The sequence below is a fragment of the Diospyros lotus genome, chromosome 12 (assembly GCF_014633365.1).
Source record: "Diospyros lotus cultivar Yz01 chromosome 12, ASM1463336v1, whole genome shotgun sequence".
NCBI lineage: Eukaryota > Viridiplantae > Streptophyta > Magnoliopsida > Ericales > Ebenaceae > Diospyros > Diospyros lotus.
In genome coordinates this window covers 35,140,658-35,166,391 of record NC_068349.1, presented here as the reverse complement: position 1 = coordinate 35,166,391, position 25,734 = coordinate 35,140,658, and the positions used below count along the sequence as shown (strand labels likewise).

Below are 25,734 nucleotides of genomic sequence, written 5' to 3'. Positions count from 1 at the left end.
TTTATTATATTATAATTATAAATATAAATTAAAACTCTTAAATATGAATAAGAATCAGTTTTTTCAATAATAACAAAATTTTAAAAATATGAATTTTGATTTCTTCCATAGTCTTAAAAATGTGACACCTTAAATATTAATTAGCATTGAAAAACCCTAGCATTTGACAACCTTAAATAATTTTTTATGAATTTGTTAAGATATCACATTTTCAAAACTATAATATAATTATTAAAGTAATTAATAATTAATTAATCACTACATTTAATTTAATGCAAGTTTTTTAGGGAAAAAATTCACCATTGATTGACACTTGGCAAAATACTTTGTTTGACTATCATATTTTAATATGATAATATAAATATATATAGAATAAAGATATAAATATAATATTTTAAATAAATGGACAATTTTCTATGACTTAATTAATAGTTTAAGTTGTCTATTAATATTTCTCATAAAACCCATGCAAATTTAATACAAATTTAAGAGGTAAAAAACAGTTTGACAGACTTTCGGAGGGAAGAAAAATTTACAAACTATTATACTTTAATATAATATATTATATATTATTATATTAAACAAAAATAAGATTTTAATTAATGGATAATTTTTTGTGACTTAGTTAATACTTTAAATGTCTATTCATATTTCTCATAAATAGTATTTATTTTTTATTGATTGACGGATTAATTGATGAAAAGATCTAACAAAAAATATTTATTTTTGATTAATTAATAACATTGAAAAATTCATGCAAGTTTAATACAAATTTTAAATGTAAAACATAGTTTGACAGATTTTTGGAGGGAATAAATATTTGCATACTATTCTACTATATATATTATATATAATATATAATATTTATATTATATTATATAAAGATAGAATTTTATATAAATAAATAATTTTTTGTGACTTAATTAATAGTTTAAGTGTCTATTCATATTACTCATAAACAGTATTTATTTTTGATTGATTAACGAATTAATTAAATATTTAATATTCACATAATAATATATTGGAAAACCTATGATTAGCATTGAAAAACTGAAAAACTCGTGTATTTAAAATTTATTATTAATTTTATAATAATTAGTACATATTATTTCAAAACAATTGAAAGATTTAAATTATTAATGCAAATTACAAAATGTAAATTATTGATGCAATAAGTACTAAATGCAAATCATTGATACAAGTTTTTTGGGAAAATTTTATTACTACTTATTATTTCAAAGCAATTGAAAGATTTAAATTATTAATGCAATAAGTATTAATTGCAAATCATTAATGCAAGTTTTGGGAAAAAATTTCTTTTTTCAACACTATTCTACTTTTATATATATAAAGATTATATATAATATATAATATTTATATTATATTATATAAAGATAGAATTTTATATAAATGAACAATTTTCTCGAGTTAATTAATAGTTTAAGTGTCTATTCATATTCCTCATAAATAGTATTTATTTTTGATTGATTGATGAATTAATTAAATATTTAATATTTACATAATAATGTATTAGAAAACTCATGATTAGCATTGAAAAACTTATGTATTTAAAATGCATTATTAATTTTACAATAATTAGTACATATTATTTCAAAATAATTGAAATATTTAAATTATTAATGCAAATTACAAAATGTAAATTATTAATGTAATAAATACTAAATGCAAATCATTAATACAAGTTTCGGGGGAAATTTTATTACTATTTATTATTTCAAAACATTTGAAAGATTTAATTATTAATGTAAATTGAAAAATATAAATTATTAATGTAATAAGTATTAATTGCAAATCATTAATGTAAGTTTTGAGGGTAAATTTATTTTTTCAAGACTATCTTACTTTTATATATATAAAGATAAATATATTTTTTATATCATTCATACTTAATTTTATACTTAATTCTCATTATTTTATATGTTTTTTTATATTAATTTAAAATAATTTATTATGTTGATAGGATTTGAAGGAAAAGTGATAAAGAAGAGCAAAAATTATAGATTTTCGCTACTCAATGGTCCGATTAAAAACAAAAATTGGATCAATTGAAATTTTAAAAAATTCTGAATATATATATATATATATATATGAAAGCTCTACGTGCCTATTTTTCTACGCTTCAAACGGTGTATAAATCTATTTTTTTTTATAGAAAGTTATAACTGTTGGAGTGACAGAAAGTCAAAACTGTCAAAAAATCAGTATTACCTACAAATTTTTCATTTTATTTTCTTAAAGTCAGGTTGAGTTGTAGATGGATTAAGGGGCTTTTTGAGGGTTATTTGAGCTACCTATTTTATGAAGAATCAAGCCTAAAATGATCAAAGAAGTATAACTCAAAAGTCTAATCAAATTAAGCATATATATTATAAAAAATCGTAAATTGTAATTCTTGATATTTTGAGGGATTATTTTGTATTTTTTCTTGAATGTGGGACTTAAAATTCTGAATGGCCATGGGTGGCATGAAACATGGAGAAAAAAACATGGAGAAGAAAATTAAGGAATAAAACATGGATGAGGAAATTATGGAGGTATGGTATGATTTGACCTATATTTTATTGAGAAAATTAATAAAAAATAATAAAGTGATAAATATAAAAAGATAAGGAACGCTACAAAATTAGAGAAGTTAGAAGTGTGAGAGCTTGAAGAATTGGAGAATTTGATCATTCTGATGGAGGATTTCTAATATTTTCTTCAATTATTAGTGATAACATTTTTTGAGAATAAAATTATGCACATCAAAAGAGTTTTTATTTTTTTTCTCCTATTTCCTTTAAATTCTATATTTATATTCATTTGTTTTGTTATGGATTTTATCATTTGTAATATGAACTAAACTCTATAACTATGGTGTTTTGATGTAAGTTAAATATGATAATTTGATTTTCATTGATTGATTTTTCTTTATTTATGCAAGTGTTTATTATTGTGCTTCATGCTATCAAATACTTGGTCAATATTTGATTGATATATTGATATAGATTTAGATCTGTCGACGTTTAGAATTGGTCGACTGAGATTTGTTAACCCACACTTGTATGGTAGATCTGAGAGATGGACAATGAGGTATCCAGTTTGTTTTGCCGAGCGGACGGCCCGTCCCTGCAAGATATTTCGAAACTCAAGTTAGTAAGCGAGTAAGCAAAAATATTGGGTGTTCTTCGGTTAGTTGTCAAGAGTACGTACCCCGTCCCTTAAGAGAGCTAGTTCATATATATATATATATCAACCAAAAGCTTTCTTGCCTACTCCGTATGTGTAAAGGTGATGGGATGAAAAACCCGGCGGGGGTGTCCCTACCGCGGCGAGGTGTCGACGGGACCCTCATTAATGAGGATGAGATATTCCATTAATGCGGATGGAATCTGTCATTAATAAGAATGAGATCTGATGGGACGTTTGGAAATCCAGATATGGTTGTAATGATGTTGTTGCCAGAAGGCCTGGATGGGACTGGCATGGGTTGGTGAGATGGGCCGAGAGAATGGCCCCCAGAGGCCCAGTCAGGGCGGCCATTGGCTTGTCAGTATACCGCAACACGCGCCTCTTCTGTGATGCGAGCTGACGAGCTAAGCCAACGAGCTATGATAGTCGCTGGAAACTTGCCCAAAGTATAACTGGGGGCTGTTTGAATATGCCAAAGAGTTAGAGGTGCTATCGAAAGCTCGCTTGGCCCCGATGTTTAACCCCGAGCTTCAACACTATCCGAGCTCGCTTTAACGAGCTCAGTTCAATTTATTGGGTCTCGAACATTTGGGCCAAACCATCATGTTAAATCCAGCCTACAAAGAGTGGAGCGAGAAATACCCGTAACAAGATTAAAATAAAAAATCTATAACTTGGTATAGATAATAAAAATCACAAGAATATAATTGGAACGGAAGTAAAAATTTAACTTATGTGGTTAATTATCTTTACATGAATAATTAAATTTGAATTATCAACCATTTAAATTAAATTAAATTATTTAAGTGAAATTGAAACACCCAAGTACTCTAAAAAACTTTAACTTCTTCATATTTATTTTCTATGTTATTATTTCATTTTAATTTATTAAATTAATTAATTTATCACTTCATTAATTATTTAAATAATATTTAAGTTAATATAATTTTGGTAATTATCATCCGATCCTTACGGGAACGATACTTTTATTCATTACTTTATTACTTGTGCGATCCGTACACTTGTAAAAAATCATTATCACTTACCCTTTACAATTAGATTCCTAAGTTTTAGGACAAAGAATTTTTCTCAAGTTTATGAAGAATTAATTTTGAATATAGCTTGTGAGAAGGAATCCTTGTTGTGGTTGCCTTCGACCTTCAATTCTAAAAGATAACTCAATCATGGACTAAATTGACTTGCCATTAAATTTGTATCTTAACACCTTAGTTTAGGCTAATCAAAGTAGAGAAGTCGAGGTAAGCATGGCTTGAATGATGGGCTGAAGCCGAGACGGCCCAAATAGGGATACGAAGGCCCTGTTTGTTGCAACTTAAAAACTGTAACTTCTATCTTTCAGCTTCAAAAAAGTTGAGATGTAGTGTTTGTTTTATCTTATAGAATTATAACTTATAGCTTCTACTACCTTTTAGAAGGGGTAGAAACTGGCTTTTTCAAAACTAGGGTACCCCAGCTTTTACAACTTCTACTTAAATAATTACATTTTTATGACAATTTTGCCCTTATTTTTAGTAAAGAATTACCCTCTTGTATACGCAATCATGGGTTTTTCTTTTTCACCGCCATCTCTATTTTCAAATCTCTTCATCTCTCTCGTCATCTTCCCCTCTCTCTCTCTATAATTTAATTAATTTTTTTATAACACTTGAAACTTATAAATATACACTAATTAATTTTTAAATTATCATTCTATAACTACTAAGGGTATTATGGATAATTATACAAAAATAAGTTATTTTACAGCTTATGGTATCAAACACCACAACTATTTAACTATAACTTCTAAGAAACTGCAACAAATAGGTTCACAACTTATTCTAAGTTTTAGAATCTATAATCTAAGAAGCTATAAGTTATAATTTCTTTAATTAAGCTACAACAAACGGGGCCGAAGTCCAATCCCGAGATGAACACAACACCATCAAATAAATGAATAATAAAATAATTATTTTACCTTTTTCTAATAGCATTGGAGGTCATTGTCATTTCCAAAACGTGAGGGTAATCTCTACAATTAAGACAAACACCAAGTAGTCATTGTAATTTACTCATAATACCTTCAAATAATCATTACATTTTATAATTATATTTTTTTCCAGATTTAACAATTAATAAATTCACACAATATTTAAAATTATAATTACAATTTTAAATAAAATAAAATTTGTTGTAATAGTGAAAAGGGTGGTCATAAGTGATTTATCATAAAAAGTTATTAATTCAAATATTGTTAAAATAAATTTCGTAAATCTGAAGTTAATTTATATAAATGGATATTTTTAGAATTTAAAAAGATGATAGATTTATTATATAAGAAAAAATCGATATAAACCGAATAAACATATTTAAAATAATATATATTTTGATATAATATTTGAAAGAACAAATATGGGCTCAAATTCATGTATTTATTCTTTTTTGTTTGTGAAAGTACGGTAGATTGAATGTGTGTTAAATCATTCTTCAATATCACACTTGGAAAACACCATTGAAGTCAATGATTAAGTCATTTTTATGGAAGCCCCCCGTGCATAGCCTAATAATTGAGATCGTATATGTGTTGGTCTCAAAGAATCCTGAATTCTAATCGCTATATAGCTGATCGTAGATTTCATGTTCGATTTTCATTACTGGGTTACGTGATTTATCTCTACTGCATAAATTATGGGACTGAGCTACAGGAGCCCTTATGACAAGGAATTTTATCTTTTGGTGCCAAAGTTATCTTTATGAAACAAGCAAGAAATACTCCCATGGATCGGGTCGGATTCATCATGGGAGGACTTGACCCATTTTTTAACATGATATATTATTGAAAAAAAAATATTATAAAATTAAAACTAAACATAAAATTTGGTATATTATTTAAAAATTAAAAAGATAGGCTATAAAATTAAAATAAAGCCAAAAATTAAGCACCTGTTGTTGATAATTTACCTTAATAGATTAATGAAGGAGAATTTCATATAAAAACCCAAAAACATTATTCTTATAAATCTGCTTTTTACATAAAAATGCCATTTTATCTCTTCATAGCAAAATGAATATTGTAAAATAACACATCATCTTTATTGCATCATTATTACTTTGCCTATTAATTTTTATTTATAATTAATCTCAAAATTAAATAAAAAACAAAATTGTGTTCAAATATTAATTTTCAAAGCACGTAAAACTTATCTAATAACATGAAGATTCTTAAAAAATAAAATCAAGGGGCATGATGGTTATTTTATCCGTCTCAACTCATCCTCCACACCCTATGGTCCCTAGTATGAAAAGTTAATTTTAGAAAATAGTATTTGTTAATTAAAATATAGAGTAAAAAATATCATATATGAGAAACATTCTAAATCTTTATCATTTTCAACGTATTTGTTAAATTTATTCGGTGATCTTTAAAAAATAAGTCATGTAACTTCTTATCTTGATTTTTCAAAATATATTTATCTTTCTCTTTTCAAGATAAGCATATTTTAATCCTTATAAATAAGAAAAAAAATTACACTTATGTCATTTAGTATATTTTAAAGAAATTAATAAATAATTTGATAAAAATCTTATAATATTTTTCAGTCTTATTTTGACCATTTCATATATTGATTCGTAAATTATTTTGATTTTATCTTAATATTTTATTATTTTAATTATTTTAACAAATATTACTAAAATATACAAAAAAAAAAAAAAAAAAAAAACTACGAATAAATAACATTATGTCCCAATGTAACCCCGAGGCATTGCAAAACCCCCTCTCCTTGAGACTTTGTTCTCTCTCTCTCTCTCTGCTACTTTCTCCCCTCCCCCCCATCTTGGTGGGTAGATCATCATCATCATCACCAGCGCCGCCACCTTCATCAAATACAACCTCCAAGCACCTCAACAATGGTGGATCATCATACTGTTTGCTGTATGTGCGGTGATATAGGCTTTCCCGACAAGCTTTTCCGCTGCACCAAGTGCCGCCACCGCTTCCAACACTCGTATGTCCACTACCACCGCCACCGTTCACACACACACACACACATATATCACAATCATCATCACTGACTTCCCCATCATCAAAATCCATGTCAACCTGATGGTACCAGCAAGAAATTCATAGCTGGATCACCGGTTCTCAGAGGAGAGGTCTCTGCAACCACCATAGAGAACTGTCTCCAGAGTTTTCGGAATAGTGCTCTTTCGATTCCGTTACTGTAAAGCACCGGATATTAGTATCTGACTGAATCATGGAAGAAGCTATATATCTCGAGAGTTCCAGAGAGGATATTTTCCATTCTGGTGGCAGGAAATCTCTCTGGTGGGAATGACCACCACCCGCCGCCGCCGCCGTGATCACAAAACCCTATTAATCATTTTATGCTCATTGTATGAATATACACACAATTTTGAAGTAATTAATTTAGCCGAAACTCTGTCGTGGTAACTTGGCAGGTACTGCAGCAACTACTACGGCGAATCGTCGCAGCAAATTGGGCTCTGCGATTGGTGCCAAAGTGAAGATAGAAGCAGTACTTCTTCAAGGAACGACAGTTCTTCAAGGAAGTTATTGGTCAATGACGGCGGCGCCACCGGCAGATCCGAGTACTCCGGCGACAAAATCAAGCAGCAGCATGACCCTGTAGACGCCGCCGATAAGGGGAAGAATCCAGCCGGCGCGCCGTCTCCGAGGCCCACTCCCCGGCGGTACAAGCTCCTCAAGGATGTCATGTATTAGAACGATTTCATGGTTGAAAATGTCGATTTTGTGCATCTTCCCGTCGATGGGTTTAATGTGACTGCTTGTAAACTAATAGAACTAGCACGTGATCATGTATTATATACTAAATTCTATAAATTTCTGCATTACTTATTAATAATTACGCAATACATAATGAATAATCACACTTTCATTGTTCGGGTACGATAATGAATTTATCGATCTAAAGCGTTCTCGTTAGACCGTTTGAATTCTACAAGAAAAAGAATGATTAGATGGCGTAAAAAAATTCCCTTACAAATATTCTAATGTTTAAGTCATTTGAACGACGTGTTAAAATTAGTATAAAAAATGTATATTTTTTAAAATGAAAGTTCATTTATATATAAAAGAGTATGAAACTTAATTTCTTAAATTAACTAAAACTATTATTTTTTAAATAATATATATATATATCTTTTTTTTTTTTTTTTTTGTTAACGTACCATTACGAACGCCTCTCACTGTTAGACCCCATGATATCAACAATAGATGTAAATCAGAAAACTCAATGGTTAGTTCGATCCCTAGCCCCTCCATAAACGTGAGGGCGACAAGTGGTTTTCAACTTTTAGGATTGCTCTGACTGCTGAGCTTCTCCCTTTAAGGAGAACTTGCACACTGAACCTGAGGATCCAAATAGCAACACCTCAAAATATACTTACTTTGCCAACAGAGCTATGCCCAGAGGGCTATATCTTAATATTTTGAATTCTACTAGAATTATGATTTTTGTGGATAATGTATAATTTTTTCACAAAATTCACAGAGAGATTTTTAGATGTTAGAATTATACTACTTACAATTTATTTGGAGACCCCACCATCAAGGAGAAATTTACATGAACGATCTTAGGATTTTACAGTCTTCGAGAAACTCTAAAAGTCTTTCGAACCAGTTTTGTTATTCGATCTTTAGGATTTCGTGTCTCCCGAAAACAAGTCCAATCTTCGAGATATCATGTCTCTCAAAGTCAGATGTTATTCAGTCTCTAGGAGATCGCATCTTTCGAAACCTAGTATTTTCGATCTCCGGAAGGCCATATTTTCTCATAAATCGGTCTTTTTCAATCTCTGAGATATCATATTCTCCCCATACTAGTGTTTTTATTTTTTTTTTAAACTCAAAAATTATTTTGGACTCTTAGATTTGAAGAGAGTTTATATATGGTCGGTTGAGGCTCTTGATGAGAATTGAATGCACCGGGTACGTTTTCCCAAGACATGTATATATTCATGTTACCTAAGCCTGCCGCTTTTTCAGATTCATTGAAACCAATTTATGGGACCCCATCCATATATACATACATATATATAAATTAAAAAAAAAAGACTATGATTTTTAAATTATATTTTTACCATACTATTGTATAAATAATAATGATTTACGCAAAATGTTTGCTTACGTAAAGTATTGATTCACAAATTACGTATATTAGATGATTAGAGGGCTAAAATATAATATCTAGATATAGATATAAAAAGCTTGATTGTTGGGTTACGTTAACAAGATTTTAACTCGTGATATTTAAATAATAATTAATTTTTTAAATAATTTGATCACTATGTACAAATTTATTTTATTTTTAAAAATTAAAATTAAATTAAAATCGTCAAATATCATTCAATAAACTTTCATCATTGGCTATCGACTTGACATGTGGCCAAAAAGGATAGAGCTTGTATAGGTTTCTTTGTTTTTATAATATTCTTGATGACTTTGGCTTTGTGTGGTTGTCTCATGCTATATCAATTGTTAACAGGATGGTGGTTATGTGAGATTTTGATTATGGAACCATCACACTTTTGATATCTTGAGGTTATCATTCTTGCGCAGTCTCTTGTCGCTCGTATTCTTAATTTCGATAAAGAAAGTAAATTATAGATGAAAATTTTATTTCACTGCGCAAGATAAAAAATCAAATCCACAACTTATTAATATGAATTCCAACTTATTATAATTCAATCACTTAACCTGTGACGTGCTAACATCCATATTTTTGATATTTTGGAATATATGGTGTATTTAGAAGACTACTAAATTCATATTTTTATTTTTTTATGATTATTTAATTTTTTTATTATTTTAATTATATCTTTATATTTATATTTTTAACTCAATTTAACCCTTATATACTTTATATTTTTCTGTACGATGACTCAAATTTTTTGTTATTTTTGTACTTTCATTTTTTAGTTAATTTAGTTATTGTATTTTAACATGTAAAAAAAAGTATTAAATTGACTTATATTATTTTATCTTTTTTATATATTAAAATATAAGGATTAAATTGACTTAAAAATACAAGTATAATGACATAATTAAAATAATAAAAATTTTAGGTTGTCACATAGAAAAAGATCAAAGTATATAAATTAAATTGATTCAACAATATAGATTTAAATATGTAATTAAAATAATAACAAATTTAAGTAATTATCAAAAAAATAAAAATATAATTATAAATAAATAAATAAAGTGATAAGAAGGAATGGAGGGGTGAAGTGATTGAATGGATCAAGACCATTCATTAAAGTGAGTGGGACCCATCACTGGATAATTCAATATTGCAGGATCAAGTGTCTTCCACTCTTATCTGTTTGGCTTTTTATGATAATCCTCCCAAACAGTGTCTTCCTCCTCACTAGCCCCTTTAATCCATCCCTGCCATCTCTTGGGGAGGCAAGGCATATAATTTTATAGAATTGTTATTTAAATATTTAAATTTTATGTTTTCATTAATTATTATATATTTATATTATATTCATACGATATAAAAATAAAAAATTATAATTATAACTTTATCAACATACAATTTAAATATTTAAATTAATTATTGTATACGTTGGTGTGATTAAAATGAAAAATTATGACTTATAAATAAGGAATAAATTATATTGTAAGTATCTAAATTTTATATTTTCTAGTAAATTGGTTATCGTATCATATTTTTTATTATCACGACCATTAATTTTTAATTTTTTGTTAAAAATTAATTATTCTTTTGATATTTTGACAAATTTAATTAACAAAAATTGATGCGATATACTAAGGGTGTTCGCGGGGCGGTTTGACTGGTCTGAATCATTTTCAGCACGTCAAACCGCTAGTGCGGTTTTTCAACCAAACCAGACCGGTCTGGTTTGGGTTCGGCCAAACCGCGGTTTGAAATGCTATTTAAAATCACTAAAAAATATATTTAAAAATGATAAATAAAGACACAAATATTGGTAAATAAAGACAATTAAATGTAAATAAATAGGAGCAAAAAATAAAGACAAAATAGTATAAAAAATAAATAGGATGGGCTGTCAATTATTAAATTTTTATAATAATAATTTTTTTTTATTAATTTCTTGGGCAGTTCGGTTTAAAACCGAACCGCAAACTGTCCAAACCGCAAACCATGCGGTTTGGACAGAATCCAAACCATTTTCGAAAAAAAAATCGATTAGATCGATTTGGTTCAGTTCGATTTGACCGATTTTCGCGGAACAATGATTTTTTTGAACACCCCTACGATATACATTTAATATAAATCTCAAAATCACTTAAAGTCTATCCACTTTTTAGCCAAAGCTGACAATGTGGCGACATCATATTATATTAATGTTATTTTCAAAAAATTCATATATATGGAGCCCTTTATATGTGTAATTTACCCATTGTAGTATTTATATTATAGAAAAGACAATCTCAAATCATTATAATAAAAACCCTTTTAACAAAAAAATTGCGTAATCATGCCCATGTGTTACCTAAATCCAAAACATCTCAAGTATATGGTACAAAATCCTTACAAAGCTAGTATTACTTTCTTTCTTTCTTTTGGATGGGATGTGCATGTTCTCCATTTCATGTGAAGACAAAGAGAGTTTATTGGGGCCACATGGACAGCCCAATTGGTCAAGAAAGGGGTACAAAGTGCCTTTTATGGTAAATCTTGGACCAAGACTAATAATCGAGTCTCGCAAGCGGCAGTGTGAGGGTAACTCTCTCCAAAGTGAGGGGGGGTCCTTGTGCGCGGTGAGCCCGGGTCTAGCCATTGCGTCCGACTGGGTCACCATGATTAACCTCCTCCCATGTTCTGTTGGGTCCGGTGTGGGGGGCGCTCAGGGTGATTGATTTCACCTTTTGGACCAAGAGAGTTTATTGGCCAAATATATATTTTAGTCTCTGTATTTATATATATTTTTATTTAGATATTTGAATTTTTATTATTTCAAATACACTACTAAATTATGTAATTTTGAGTTTATTATATCCCTAAACTTTTCTGTTACTTCAAAGACATTTCATAATAATATAATTTTGAGTCTATTACACATCTCGATAAATTTATTAAGAATAATTAATTTAGTTGTGTAATTAAAATAATATAAAATTTAAAAATATAATTAATTTAAAGTTACAAGTTAGGAGGTCTTTGAAATAATAAAAAATTTAAATATCTAAATAAAAAAAATATGCAAGCATATGAGTTAAAATATATATATTATGAAAGTTCATAAAAAAACAAGACGCATTACATACCCATATGCAATGGGTATGGTTTTTCCACGTGATTTTGTCTTCCTTCTCAAAGCATCGTCATCACCATTAAGATATGCTCACGTGTAGCAATAGGCAACATTTCAATTAAATTAAAATAATTGAACCAAATTAATTAAAATTTTTTGTTTAGTTCAAGTATAATTGAATCAAATCAATTAGAATTTTATGTTCAATTCAATTCTAATTGTAGGCCAGGTCGATTTGATTTCTAAGTTTGATAATTTCAGATATATCGATTTGATTCAATTTTCATATTGAAAAAATTAAAATAATTAAATTAGTCAAAATGTCAAAAACAACGTCATTTTTACGCTTCAATAGTTTTTTTTCAATTTTTTCTGTCAATTTGATTTTTTTTCTATTTGTTTAGTTTAAAATTTTATTTGATCGATTTGATTTGATTTTTACAAGGATTCAGTCTATTCTTGTTTGAACAATTTGATCGGTTCGGCCAAATGTTCACCCTTACCCCCCCCCCTTTCCACCCACACATATATATATATATATTAAAAATGTTATTTAGACACAAAAAAAATATCAAAGACTCGAATAATTTTTTTGATAATCACTATAAAATTGAATAGACAACACTATATATTGATGTAATAACACACAATAAATAATCATCACACAAATTATTTAAATATCATGTAAAATTTAACTTTTTGTGTCTGTCGCAATAACATTATCATATCAATATAGGCATATATATATATAGAGAGAGAAAAAAAAATACTACTTGTACAAATAATTGAGTTACTGAGATAATAACTAAAAATGCCAAATAACAAAAAATTATTACATATTTTGTCGTTGCCGCCTATGAATAAAGCCCTGAACTTCATCCTAGATGAAGTCTGAACAGGTTTCATGAAGCAAGTCCAATCGAGCTTCATTCCGGGATGAAGCCTTATCGTGTTAATCCTTAATAATCGATGATGAAGTTCGATCTATAAATTCTGATAAGATTTTATAATCAAATAAAATCTAATTGAGTTATTAAATTTATTATCCCATCAATAAATATAACACGATAGATATAAGTTCACTTAAGTGGTAATTTCGCTACCTCCCAACTTCCTCCTTTTTCCCGTTCGGAAGCAAACTTTTGTCACGCGAAAGCAAGCACCAAATACTGCTTCACATCACATCATTAATTTTTTCACATATTCTTTAATTTAATTTTACCATAAATTAATTAATAAGTAAATAATAAATAAAAAATGATTAATGCATCTTCAAATGAAATGCAGACGATGACATGGTTTAGAGTCACATTACTACCCAATTCGTAGAAGGGCTTACTCAACTTGTAGATCGCGGGTAGGGCTTTGTACTCTAGAATTGTTCTATTTGTATTTTAATTTTTAGTTTTGAGTTTTAAATTTATTTTTAATTTTATATTTTTGTTAGGATTTATGATTCAAAATGTATTTTTTCATATAATTGATATATGTTGTTTGTATGTATTTTGTTATATATTTGGGTTTCATCTTATGTTTATTTAACTAACATTTAAATGTGTAAATAATCCGTTGTTTATATTGTGGGCCATTAGTTATTGGGTCGAGATCTATTTTCTGAGCCAAGCCCATTTGTCATGCAGCCCATGCATTTTTTGCCCCAGCCCCGGTTGCCTGCTGCAGCTATTTAAGGGCAGCTTCTTGCCCTAATCTCAACAGATCTGTTTCTACTCTCTCATTTAAAACCCTAAAATCGGTGCTCTTGAAGTGAGACTCTCTCTCGCTTGTGAATCCTTCTCTTGTTCGATTGGTTTCGGTTTGTTGGTAAGATCACTCGGTAAGGTTGTATTGTTTTAATCTCTGTTGTTGAATAGCCTGAGGCGTGAGAGATTTGGTGTAACTGATAGATCAGATTCTTAACTCGATCTTGAGATTGGTAGAACAGATTCTATATTTGTTCTTGTATTTTGTTTCTGATTTCAATTGATGTATTTGCAATACGTTTTTATTCTTGCTGTGATCTTGTAATCCGGTTGTAATCGAAAGCTATTAATGGATTGACTAGAGGCGGAGCCTCTACTGTGAGTAGGATCTATTGATCCGAACACGTAAAAGCTTTGTGTTCTTGTGTTCTTTCATTTTCTCGGTTTTATGCTTGTTCTTGGTTGGTTTGGCCGATTAAAACAGGGTTAATACATTAACAATTTTAAATATTTGTTTTGATATTGTTAAGAACTCATTATTTTTGTCCGTAACATTTTTCATGTTTTAAAAATTTTAACTGTGTTTGTGATTAAAATAGTCAAAATGATTTTTTATTATTTTGTTTTTTTATAATTTTTTATTTTCAAAAATATATTTTTAAAAATATGAAATTAAATATACTTTTACTATTTTAAAAAATTAAAAATAACCTGAAAACAGCAAAAAGAACATGACCTTCACTTATCCAAAAATCAAGTAGTCATGAGATATAAGATAGAGTGATGTAATGACGGTGTAATTTATAATATATTTGACTTTTAAAATTCACTCATTTATATAGATGCATTACGGGGTCAATTGAAGTCTATGATTGTGTCACATGGACAATCAGATATAACCTTAATTTATAGTTGTGATTATATCACGTGACGACTAGATTTGAATTCATAAGTTGATTTTGGTAAGAAATTATATGGGTTTAAGTTGAAGTCTCACTTCAAATCCAAATTTTCGAGTCAAAATCCCTTTGGGTTTAGTAAGCCTCATGGTTAGATAGATTTGTAGTGTCCCTTAGACTTGGCCCAAACTCTAAGGTGTCCCATGCTCCTCGGCATTCTTAAAGGGTTCCCAATAAAGGGTCTTCTTATAATTTTTTTTAAAAGTTCAGGCGGTCATGAATTTTTTTTTAATTAATAATTATTCATAAATAATAATAATAAATCATACATAAGGATTCATATCCCAAACCCTTTATTAATTTATACCCTAAACTTTAAAGTATTCATGAATCTAATTTAACATTTGGTCAGAAATATAAATGCTCTTAAGACATAGATCAAGTGTCAAATAAGTGATACGATGTGATTAATATTAATTGGTCACAAATTTAATACTCGATTTAAATAAGAGTCAAAGATTCGTCTGTAATTTATTTATTTTATCAAAATTAAATACGAATGATAGAAGATCAAACAAAGATGATTATCCTATAAAATGTGGATGCTTTAGGGTTTGGTTACAAACCCAATACTGGGGTACGTGTAGTTTAATTAATTTATTATTCTTGTAAAGTGAGGTTGCACGATCATTAATTATATTATTAATTTATGGTTAATCAACCTTTTAGTAGTAGTAGCAGTGACGAAGACGATGAGGATGATTTGAGGATAATTATGATGCTTTTGACGTCAAATCCGATTGCTAATAGTCAAATATCTCAGGCTAATTAAATCATCATCTATGATGATGATCATGATACGATAGGTGAGAGATGAAACCTTCTCTCTCAATTGATAAAATAGATTATTATTATTATTATTAAATAAATATATATATATAAAAGCCCCGTCAACCTAACTAATTAAAAAGGATTTTGTTAATTAATTAGTGTTTGTAAGTTGAGAAGATCAAAAAGTTTGGTTTATTCGAAGTGAATTGATGAAATTTTTCCGTTTGGTTTTACTTTTTTTTTTAAATCAGTCTAATTCGATTAATTTTTTTTTTTCAAAAGTTTAATCTTTTGTTCGATTTTTTGGTTAGAATAATTAAATTAATCAAACCGAATAAACTTTAAAATAATGTTACTAAAACGATGTCATTTTTTTGACTTTTGTGTGTGTTTTTAATGATTACTTCGATTTTTTTATGTTTATTCTATATAATCAGTTTATACGATTTAGATTCAATTTTTTTTATTATCAATTAATTCATTTTTTAGGTTAATCAGTCGATTTAGTTCGAATTTGATCCTCGATTCAGTTTAATCAATTTGTGAATTTCGATCAATTCGGTAACTAATCAACTTTTTTCACCCTTATTTGTAAGACATTGGTACATTTAATACTAGCTAATTAAGAATAGGGTAATGCTAATTATTATTTTTATTATTAAGTATTAATAAATACATCTTATTTTTAATATTTAAATAATTTTTTAATATTTAAATAGTTTAAATCACGAGACATTTATCATTAATTAATAAAATAATAATAATTAATTAAAGAAAATGCATTTATTGTTACCCTCAAGAATAACATAGGTGCTATTTGAATGCTTAATTTGACACTTTTATTAAGATTCTATATCGATTTCTTGTACATTAATATAATTCATAGTACTTAATGCAAAATCTGATAATAAATATAACAACAACAACAATATATCCAGTCTTTATCTCACTACGTGAGGTAGGCTATATGAATTATAGACTTTCATATATTTTTATCTTTTATCATATATTTATTTAGGCTCATATATTTCATATCAAATTTTAATGTCTCTCCTAAAATTTGATAATAAATATCAAACTTAAATATTTAAATAATATCCTCATAAAAATAATGTAAAAGTTGACTATTTTGAGTCTTAATTACACTTAATTTTTGCAGTTGAAATTATAAAATATTTTAAATTATCCTAACGACTCTTTATTCTTATAAAATTTACTAAGGGGCTTTTAAAACGTGTTACAATATCCCAAACTAATAAAGATAAATACAATCTATAAATAAATAATTTTAATCATAATATAATGTAAAAAATGCTAATCACGTTCTCACTTTTTAACATTCCTTTTCTCAGATGTCATCTCACCATAACTTTATTATATTTTATTTTTAACAATTAATAATTTTATTAGTTAATAGTAAATATGTCTTGTTTTACATAATTTAATAAAATTATGTAATTACTAGAAATGAAATATAATAAATATACTTTATTTAAAAATAAAATATATTTATTATTCTTTTTAACTATTATTATAAATCCCATCATTTTTCCTTTTTCTTTTTTTTATTATTTTCCCAAATTACCCTTAAATCACATCAACTTGCGCGTCATTTTCTCTCCATCATACTATTTTTATCCTTAGTTGCATGAAAATAAGAGAAACGAATACGACACGAAACGAAAAAAAAAATATCATTTTTAAAAAAAATAAGAAATGAAAATGCGGGGAAACAGGTAAATAAAAAAATATATAGATATTTATATAAATATAATTATTAATATAAAAAATAGTTATTTAATTTAAAAATAAACATAAATTTCATAATGCACTCAAACAAATTATGAAAGCAAAATCTAGAAAAAAATAAGAAATTTTGAGTTAGAAACGAAAAAAATTTCATCTATATTCATAAATGAAAATGCGTTTGTAAATGTGTTTTCGATATTTTTCTAATATAACAAAATTATCATGAAATTTTTTTAAAATTGCAAGAGTTGTGAAAAAATGTTTCCTGACATTTCGAAAACATCGAAATGGCGCTCCTGAGAATTTTCCGTACATCATAGCTTTTAACTCCTTATTTATTTCTCTTTTTATCTCAAATTACTGTAAAAAATAGAAAAATAATAAAGATATGAAAAAAAGAAACAAAATAAAGAATGGTTAAATATAAAAAGAAATAAAAGAGAAAAATAAAAATAAAATAGAAAAAAAGAAAAAAAAAATGAAAATGGTGAAAGCCGATGAAAAAGAAGGCTAACATTTATCGTGTAAGATTTATTTATTTATTTGCTTTGACCTATTTCACTAATTTGCCTCAATTCAAAATAAGTTTTTTTTTTTTGTTATGATTTGACCACTCACGTAATAAAACGATTATTTGACTCAATATAAGCTTATATAAAAGCACGAATCTCAATAAATAAGTGCATCGTTATATATAATATATTGAATGCTTGGATATGTTGTTTTACTTTTAATTATGTTTTGATGGTGTAAAAAATTTCGTGTCTTTAGAATTAGAAAATGATATATTTTATCTTTAAAGATTAAGAATGAAAATACAATCAATACCAAAGGATACGAATGCTTTCAATATATGTAAAATTTGTTATATTTATTTTGAGATAAAATGTGTTATAGTGTCAAAATATTTTTTAAATAATGAACACTATCTTTAAAGGTAAAATTGTCGACCATGTTAATGAATTTGTCAATCGTTTTGTACTTTTGTGATGTAATAATGAAATCAAAACTAAAATTGTTGACAAATTCTCCAAAAGAGTCCACCAATTTTTGCATTTCAACAAAAATAATCGACTGTTCTCTTGAACTATGATGACAGGACAAATTTCAACTCTCTATTCTTTTCACAAAAATTCATAAAAGTTGATCGTCACTATATAATGTCAACTTATTATCAAAATAGTTAACCGTTTTTCTAAAAAAATTGATCTTTTGCCCAAATCCGTGAGCATGTTTCAAATTTATCGAAGAAAACTATTGATCGATTTGGAAAACTGTTGACAATTTCGTCATTGACATGTTTAAACGACTAGTTTTTGCAGGCATTAAAAACTCACGACAGCTCTTGCAATGGCTAGTTAATTCAATATATGGGAGAAGTCTATAAATGCCACCCTAATGATGCACTAGAGAGATTGATCAAGTGATAGAAACTTACAAGTGATATTATTCTTCTCATTTATGCTTGTACTTTAAATATTTCTCTCAACCAATGTTGTTTATCTTTTGTAGAACATTGTTAAAGTATTGCCTCTATATTTTAGAGACATCTTTATAACTAAGAGTGTCAATTGTCAAATTATTCTCTATATAAATTGTGCTGTATTTCTTAGTTGTGCTAGATGGCTTATTCAGGTATAAGTAAGAGGTTGTAAATTTTAAACAATTTTGCTAGAGGGTTTCTTGATTAAGTAAGAGATTATAGTGAATTTTTGAAATCTCTAATGAGGAGTTAGAGTAGTCGAGTAAGCTGGGTTGAGGCAAATCATTCTAAATCTTTTATGTTTTTAACTTGACTTCATTTATATTCTCTTACTCCTTATTCATTATTTTAATATTTTTCTTTAAAACATTTACAAATTTTTAAAATTTATAAACACCCAGTTCACCTCCCCTGAGTGTGAGGTGCCATTTGATTATACAAAACTGACATGATATATTTTGGATATTAAGACTGACTTGCAAGTTGAGCAAACTCTAGACAAACTTAGGATAGATGGTTGTTACAAGAGACACACTTATTTTGGAATGAAGTTGGTGGTGATTAGCTTTAATCTTCATCATTATTTTTATATTATATAAGTAAACACTATGTTTTGATAGTATAAAATCTTATCAATAAAGTGATTAATTTCCCAAAATACTTTTTATTTTATATCATGATAAGAGTATTTAAATTAACTAATGGTTCAAACAAGTTTACCACTACTAAGGTTAATTTTATTTAAATTTTATACCAATTCATTTGTCACATCTCATGCTCCTTTCAACACATGGCCACCTTTAAGAAACATATAGTAATTGTTTGATTCAAAGTTTTTAAAGCAAGATTTTATGATTTTTAAGTTATCCAACATAGTCATTTTTTTTTTTCTATTTGGGTTTGGAATTAACTATAGTTATTTTATATCCAATAGACTTAATATATACTTTAGGAATGGCATCTTTTTTGGATAAATATTTTATAAATAATCATTAGAGATTATATATATAGAGAGGAAAATATTATTTGAATACTCATATTTAATATTTATAATGACACTCTGTATTGATATCTTATACTATATTATATATGTTAGTATAAACATATAACACATTAATGTAAAGTGTTGGTAAAAATATCAACTTTGAATATTCAAATAACATTTCAATATATTTATATATGTGTGCGACTGTGTGTGTGTGTGTGTGAATTAGCATTTCAGCTTGTTGCTTAAATTGTTCTATGGTTCACAGATGGGCCACATAAAGGTCACTGAGGGCCTCTTAGGCCCAAACATTATTAAAAAAAGGGTAAAATTTCCCTTTCATTTAGGCAATTAGGCCCATATATTCAATTACACATATATATATATATATATATATTTGGCAAGTTCAATGATGTAGACTGACTTGGTCACGTTGTCACTTTGTTACAAAAAGGTAAGCATGGCCAAGGTTGATGAATTGTTCATGTGTTTTCATTTCATATTATAATTATTATAATTGAAACATCATTAAAAAAATATAGAAAACCATCATATTTTTAGGGGTTAATTTGTAAATTATGTTTCGGGTCACATATAGTATCCGTGATCTATAGATCATTCCTCATTAGTCTTTGGAGATTGATAAATTAAATAAATCATTCATTTCTAAATAGTGAACTTAAATCATGTGTGTGTATATATACATTAGAGTGGTCCGTGTTGGAGATTGATAAATTAAATAAATCATTCATTTATAAATAGTGAACTTAAATCATGTGCGTATATATATATACATTAGAGTGGTCCGCGTTATATATATCATGTAACAAAATTTAAGTAATTTTTTTTCCTTTTTTATATATAACTTAGATTCAAATGTTTCGCTTTTTATTTAGTTTTATTAAGAATAGTTGAGCTATACCTTAGCTAAAGTTGTATACCTTTGAGTTTTTTTTTTCAATGAATTATTACTTATAAAAAAAATAAAATTAAATATCATTTTAACACTTAACTCTAAACTCTAATACGGATCCTCTCATTTACTTTAGTTTTAAATGTGGGGCTCGACATGATGTCTTACGAGAATTTCCTTTGTTGCATTGCACCAGCAAGTCAGTTGGAAGTCGGAACATACAACAAGAACTTCCTTTAATTGTTGCATTGTTATTAATTTTTATGTTTTTTAATTTTATTCTTTTACTTGTGACAAGGGTTTTAGTGTCGATCATAATTCAATCTATGCAACAGTTATACTATCTTATAGTTTTTCTCAATTCTAAAGTAGTCATAGCAATTATCAAGCTCGAGCTTCATTTAAACTAGTTTTTCCTACAAAAAAGAAGACGTGACCTAGTTTCCTGATAGTTTCTTCGATACACAAGTGAGTTATTATGCTTGAGAATAATATATAGTAGTGATGCAATAAATGTTGTACATGGATATTGGAAGATCGTGCATTTACATATATAATCAAACTAAATGCTCAATACAGGATAAAATAATATCACGTGAATGATCGAATTTGATCATTTAAGTGAACTAGGCTAGTCAACTATAGGTGTGGGTGCTTGATTTCGAACTCCTTGCTTGGATTGAATTTTCGAGTAAGTCTAACCCTTCAGGTCTTATCTTATTAGGCTCTCAAATTAAAACTCTCTTACAAAAAATTATAATATTATCTAAATTAATTATATCATTATATTGAAATTTATTTTCATATAAATACCATTAAGAAAATTAAAAATTAAAGTTTAATTGTCAAATATATTTTTTAATTCAAATTACCCAAATTATGAATGTGGGTAAACTATTTTTAAAAAAATATCTATTGATTTTTTCATATTTCTTTTAATTTTTACTATCAATTTTAATTATAAAATGCGTTAAATTAATATATTTTAAGTAAGTTTTTTTTTTTTTCCTTTTTTGTAGTTTGAATTGAAATGTTTCACTTTTTATTCAGTTCTATTTGGGATACTTGAGATATACCTTAACTAAAGTTGCATAAGCTTTAACGTTTTTTTTAGAAATTATTATTTATAAAAATTAATATAAAATATTATTTTAACACTTAACTCTAAACCTTCGATGCTCTTAATTGCTCTTGTAGGAAATATGGGGCTGGACAAGATGTCTTACCAGAATTTCCTTTGTTGCATTGCACCAACCAAATCAGTTGGAAGTTGGAACATACAATAGGAATTTCCTTTGTTGCCTTGTTGCATTGCTATTTCTTTTTTTATGTTTTTTAATTTTAATATTTTACTTGCAATAAGAATTTTAGTGTCGACCATCATTCAATCTATGTAATAGTTGTACTATCTTTTAGTTTTTCTCAATTCTAAAGTAGTCCTAGTAATTTCGTACTGGTCCAATCACGACCCTTGGCTGGCCCAATCACGACCTAAATCTTGGCCCAACCTTGGCCTTGCGCCAATCTGCAATAGCATCATTACCACCATCCGCTCGATACTCTTGTGCCTGCTCAAGATCTCATCCTCATTAATGATGGATCCCATCTTCATTCATGGTGGAAGTTTCGTCGGCACCATGCCATCGTCAACCTCTTCTCATTATATATAAGCCAACTCTTCCTAGAGCCAAGATATATTATTCTCTAGCCTACTGATATTATGTCATTTTACTCTCTTACTTACTTGAGTGTCTGAGTGTTTGTAGGTGTTAGCCACCCTCCCAAAGTCCACTCCTTGCAGTTGTGAGCTCACACTCGACCACCTCCCTTTATGCTGGAAGGAACACTTGCAATTCTCAACCTTGAGCTTTGTTTGGACTGGATTTTCGTACAAAATGGAGGACAAGCCTAATTCCTTGATAATTTCTTTAATACTCAAGTGATCAGTTATTATGCTTGAAAATGACATAGTAGTGATGCAATAAATATTGTACATAGATCTCGGAAGATTGTGCCTTTACATAGTCAAACTAAAAGGTTAGTAGAGGATAAAATAATGCCACGTATAAATGGTCGAATTTGATCATTTGAGTGAACTAGGCCAACCAACTATAGGTGTGGCCTTGCGCCTAAGCCCTCATTTGAACTCTTTGCTTGGATTGAATTTTCGGATAGACCCAACCCTTCACGTCTTATATATCTTATAGGGCTTTCAGATTATCTATCTTTATATATAAAATGCATCAATATTAACAATTTATTTAGTTTTACACCCGACAAGCTCAAACAACATTGTGTACACCTTGTGCACGAGTCATAAATTTTGACTAGATGTAACATTGGATTTATACATTTTTGAATGACATACCTTTCAATCTAGTAAACTTAATATCGATTAATAAACCACTACTTTTGTCGGATGTCCTTAGAGTACTCGATTGAAAATCAATCGAAAGAATACATCAATAATTGGGAAAAGAAAAAAAAATTACATTCTTGATGATCCATCTGCCTAGCCAGTAGTAGTGATCTTGTTTTATGAGATCAGTTAGAAGCCAACAGAAGAGAAATGATCATCACTAGCAAGTGCCATCTTGGTGATCCAACCTTCGAATCAATGGCAGCGGCGGCGGCGGCCTGACTTGAAGAAGTGACGGCAGACTCCAGTGAAGCACTGAGGTTGAAGTTAGGGTTTGAACCATACAGAGCTTGGATCCCCTTTATGTCATCAACCTTCATTTCCAGCTTCTGGTTTCTGGGTTTCAAGCTAGGGTACATTATTGATCCTTTCACAGAACTGTGAGCCAACCCTAGGAGATGTCCGATCTCGTGAATTGCCACCGACTCCAGGTCGACGGCGGCCTCCGACTTCTCCGACCCGAAATCCACCGCCCATGTCTCCGCTGCGTCCAGGTGGAAACTGTTGGGAAAATATTGTTAGATTTTTTATATAACGTGACTTTGAAGGTGATAAGAAAGTAAATATTAATTACCGCCCACTCTCGGGTGAGAATGCATGGGCTAAAATGCCGAGGACCCCATCAAACGGCTCTCCGTCGCCGTGATCGCCACTGTAAAACCCTATTTTGATGTCGGCGAAGCCGTAGTCATCGGTTTCTGAGAAGGTCACCGGAATCACCGACGCCCAACGAGAAAATGATCGCTTGAAAGTTGCCTTGATGTCCGATAAGGTTAGTGAAGTGATCCGATGCTCCGGCGAGAAGGCGTACGTGAGTGTCATCGGTAGGCTGCGTGTCCACCTCGGCCGGCCGGCGAAATACGCGTAGTTTCTCGTTTCATGCATGCCATGCAAAGGTGGCGGATCATCCGGGACGCCGCACCTCGGCGCCGTGATCTGGTTGATGGTCTCGCCGGTGAGCTCCCCGGACTCCGGCAGACCATGCTTCACCTGGTACCGGGCAACCGCCTGTTCGAGCCGAGCATCGAATTCATCAGTGAAGTTCCCGTCTTGTGTCGCCGGCAGGTAGCCAAAACGGTGGAAGTACTTCTTGAGGTCGGAGATCCCGGTCAGGCGGGTGCCTCTCCGGGCACCCCGGAAGCTCTTGAATTCCTGCCACGCGTGGTTAATATCTTTTACCGCCATTACAGTCACCTGCTCCGGCGTGAACTTCGGTGTGGGTCTCGCCGGAATTTGCAGTAGTGGCAAGATGAGCAAAAAGAGAAGCAAGACGTGGATAGAATATTGAAACATTGGTATAGTTCAAAACTGAAAGCAAACTCGGTCAGTTTCAGTGTGTATGTGTGTGTGTGTGTATATATATATATATATATAACTAATTGTATCATGATATTGGATTATCATATAATGAATCATTAATGAAATTGTAAGAAGGGTTGAGATGAGATGAGTACTACTAATAGTAATTGGTGTTATCATTTGGTAAACTTTTTTGTGGGTTAATTTGAGGGTCTGTTTGTGTTGGGAACTTGGGATCAGATCAATTGGGGGGAGGGGGGGGCTATTGATCAGGTTACAAGAAAATATCATTTTCCTGCAGCTGCTTTGGTTGGTGTGGTTTCATCTCCAAGTCAAGAATATATATATATATATATATATGGGCTCCCTCTTTGAAGATATAAGCAGTACTACTGGTCGTTAGAATCGATCATGATTGTTCACTTTCACTCTGTCTCTCTCTCTCTCTTTCTTTCTGTTTGTTCGTTGGTTGTGTAGTTTTTGCTTGTGGATGACTCAACCTTTCAACATTACATCAACTCCTCCCCTTTGACAAACCGATCATCTCTTGCTCTAAATTTTGCAAGTGTGAGTAGTAGTCTTCGATTCTTTAGAGTTTAAAATATATTGTTATTACATTTTACTTGATTCGTTATGGTGAAGACACGAATTATTAGAGATTTGAGAGTACGTAATAATCTTATATCAAAGTTGAAGTCTGATCAGTTGTGATTTGTAAAGGATTACTCTTTTATTACAAGGGCTCTTTTTAAGACAATATTGTGTGTACCCATACTTATATGCCTTTGTGTGCCTCAAATTAAAGCTAAATTGGGTAATATATTGATATAGACATTAATTAAGAGTAAATTAATTATACTGTTAATTTTTATGTTTTATATTTTATAACAAATCGATCGTTACACTTTAATTTTTCTTATCACAATTACTAAATTTTATTTTTTGTTACAATCCAATTATCTTTTGGTTTTTTGTTATAATA

At 29.2% G+C, this 25,734-nt stretch overlaps 2 protein-coding genes across 4 annotated transcripts; one reads left to right on the top strand and one right to left on the bottom strand.

The window, feature by feature from the left end:
- Positions 1-6,963: 6,963 nt before the first annotated feature.
- Positions 6,964-8,094, top strand: LOC127787098 (uncharacterized). Of its 3 annotated transcripts, none has more exons than XM_052314958.1 (2): positions 6,964-7,196; positions 7,651-8,094. In XM_052314958.1, exons 1-2 carry the CDS (start codon positions 7,099-7,101, stop codon positions 7,931-7,933), a joined length of 381 nt encoding a protein of 126 aa, XP_052170918.1. In that variant the 5' UTR covers positions 6,964-7,098; the 3' UTR covers positions 7,934-8,094. The 3 variants fall into 3 exon arrangements, 1 of the variants encoding a protein (XP_052170918.1); XR_008020101.1 differs by having other exon boundaries at positions 7,057-7,547; positions 7,651-7,770; XR_008020102.1 differs by having other exon boundaries at positions 7,108-7,196; positions 7,305-7,791.
- A 15,266-nt stretch (positions 8,095-23,360) lies between these two features.
- On the bottom strand, positions 23,361-24,766 carry LOC127787205 (metalloendoproteinase 4-MMP-like). Its single transcript, XM_052315133.1, has 2 exons — positions 24,028-24,766; positions 23,361-23,954 (listed from the first exon to the last, which is right to left on the bottom strand). Exons 1-2 carry the CDS (start codon positions 24,744-24,746, stop codon positions 23,579-23,581), a joined length of 1,095 nt encoding a protein of 364 aa, XP_052171093.1. The 5' UTR covers positions 24,747-24,766; the 3' UTR covers positions 23,361-23,578.
- Positions 24,767-25,734: the final 968 nt, after the last annotated feature.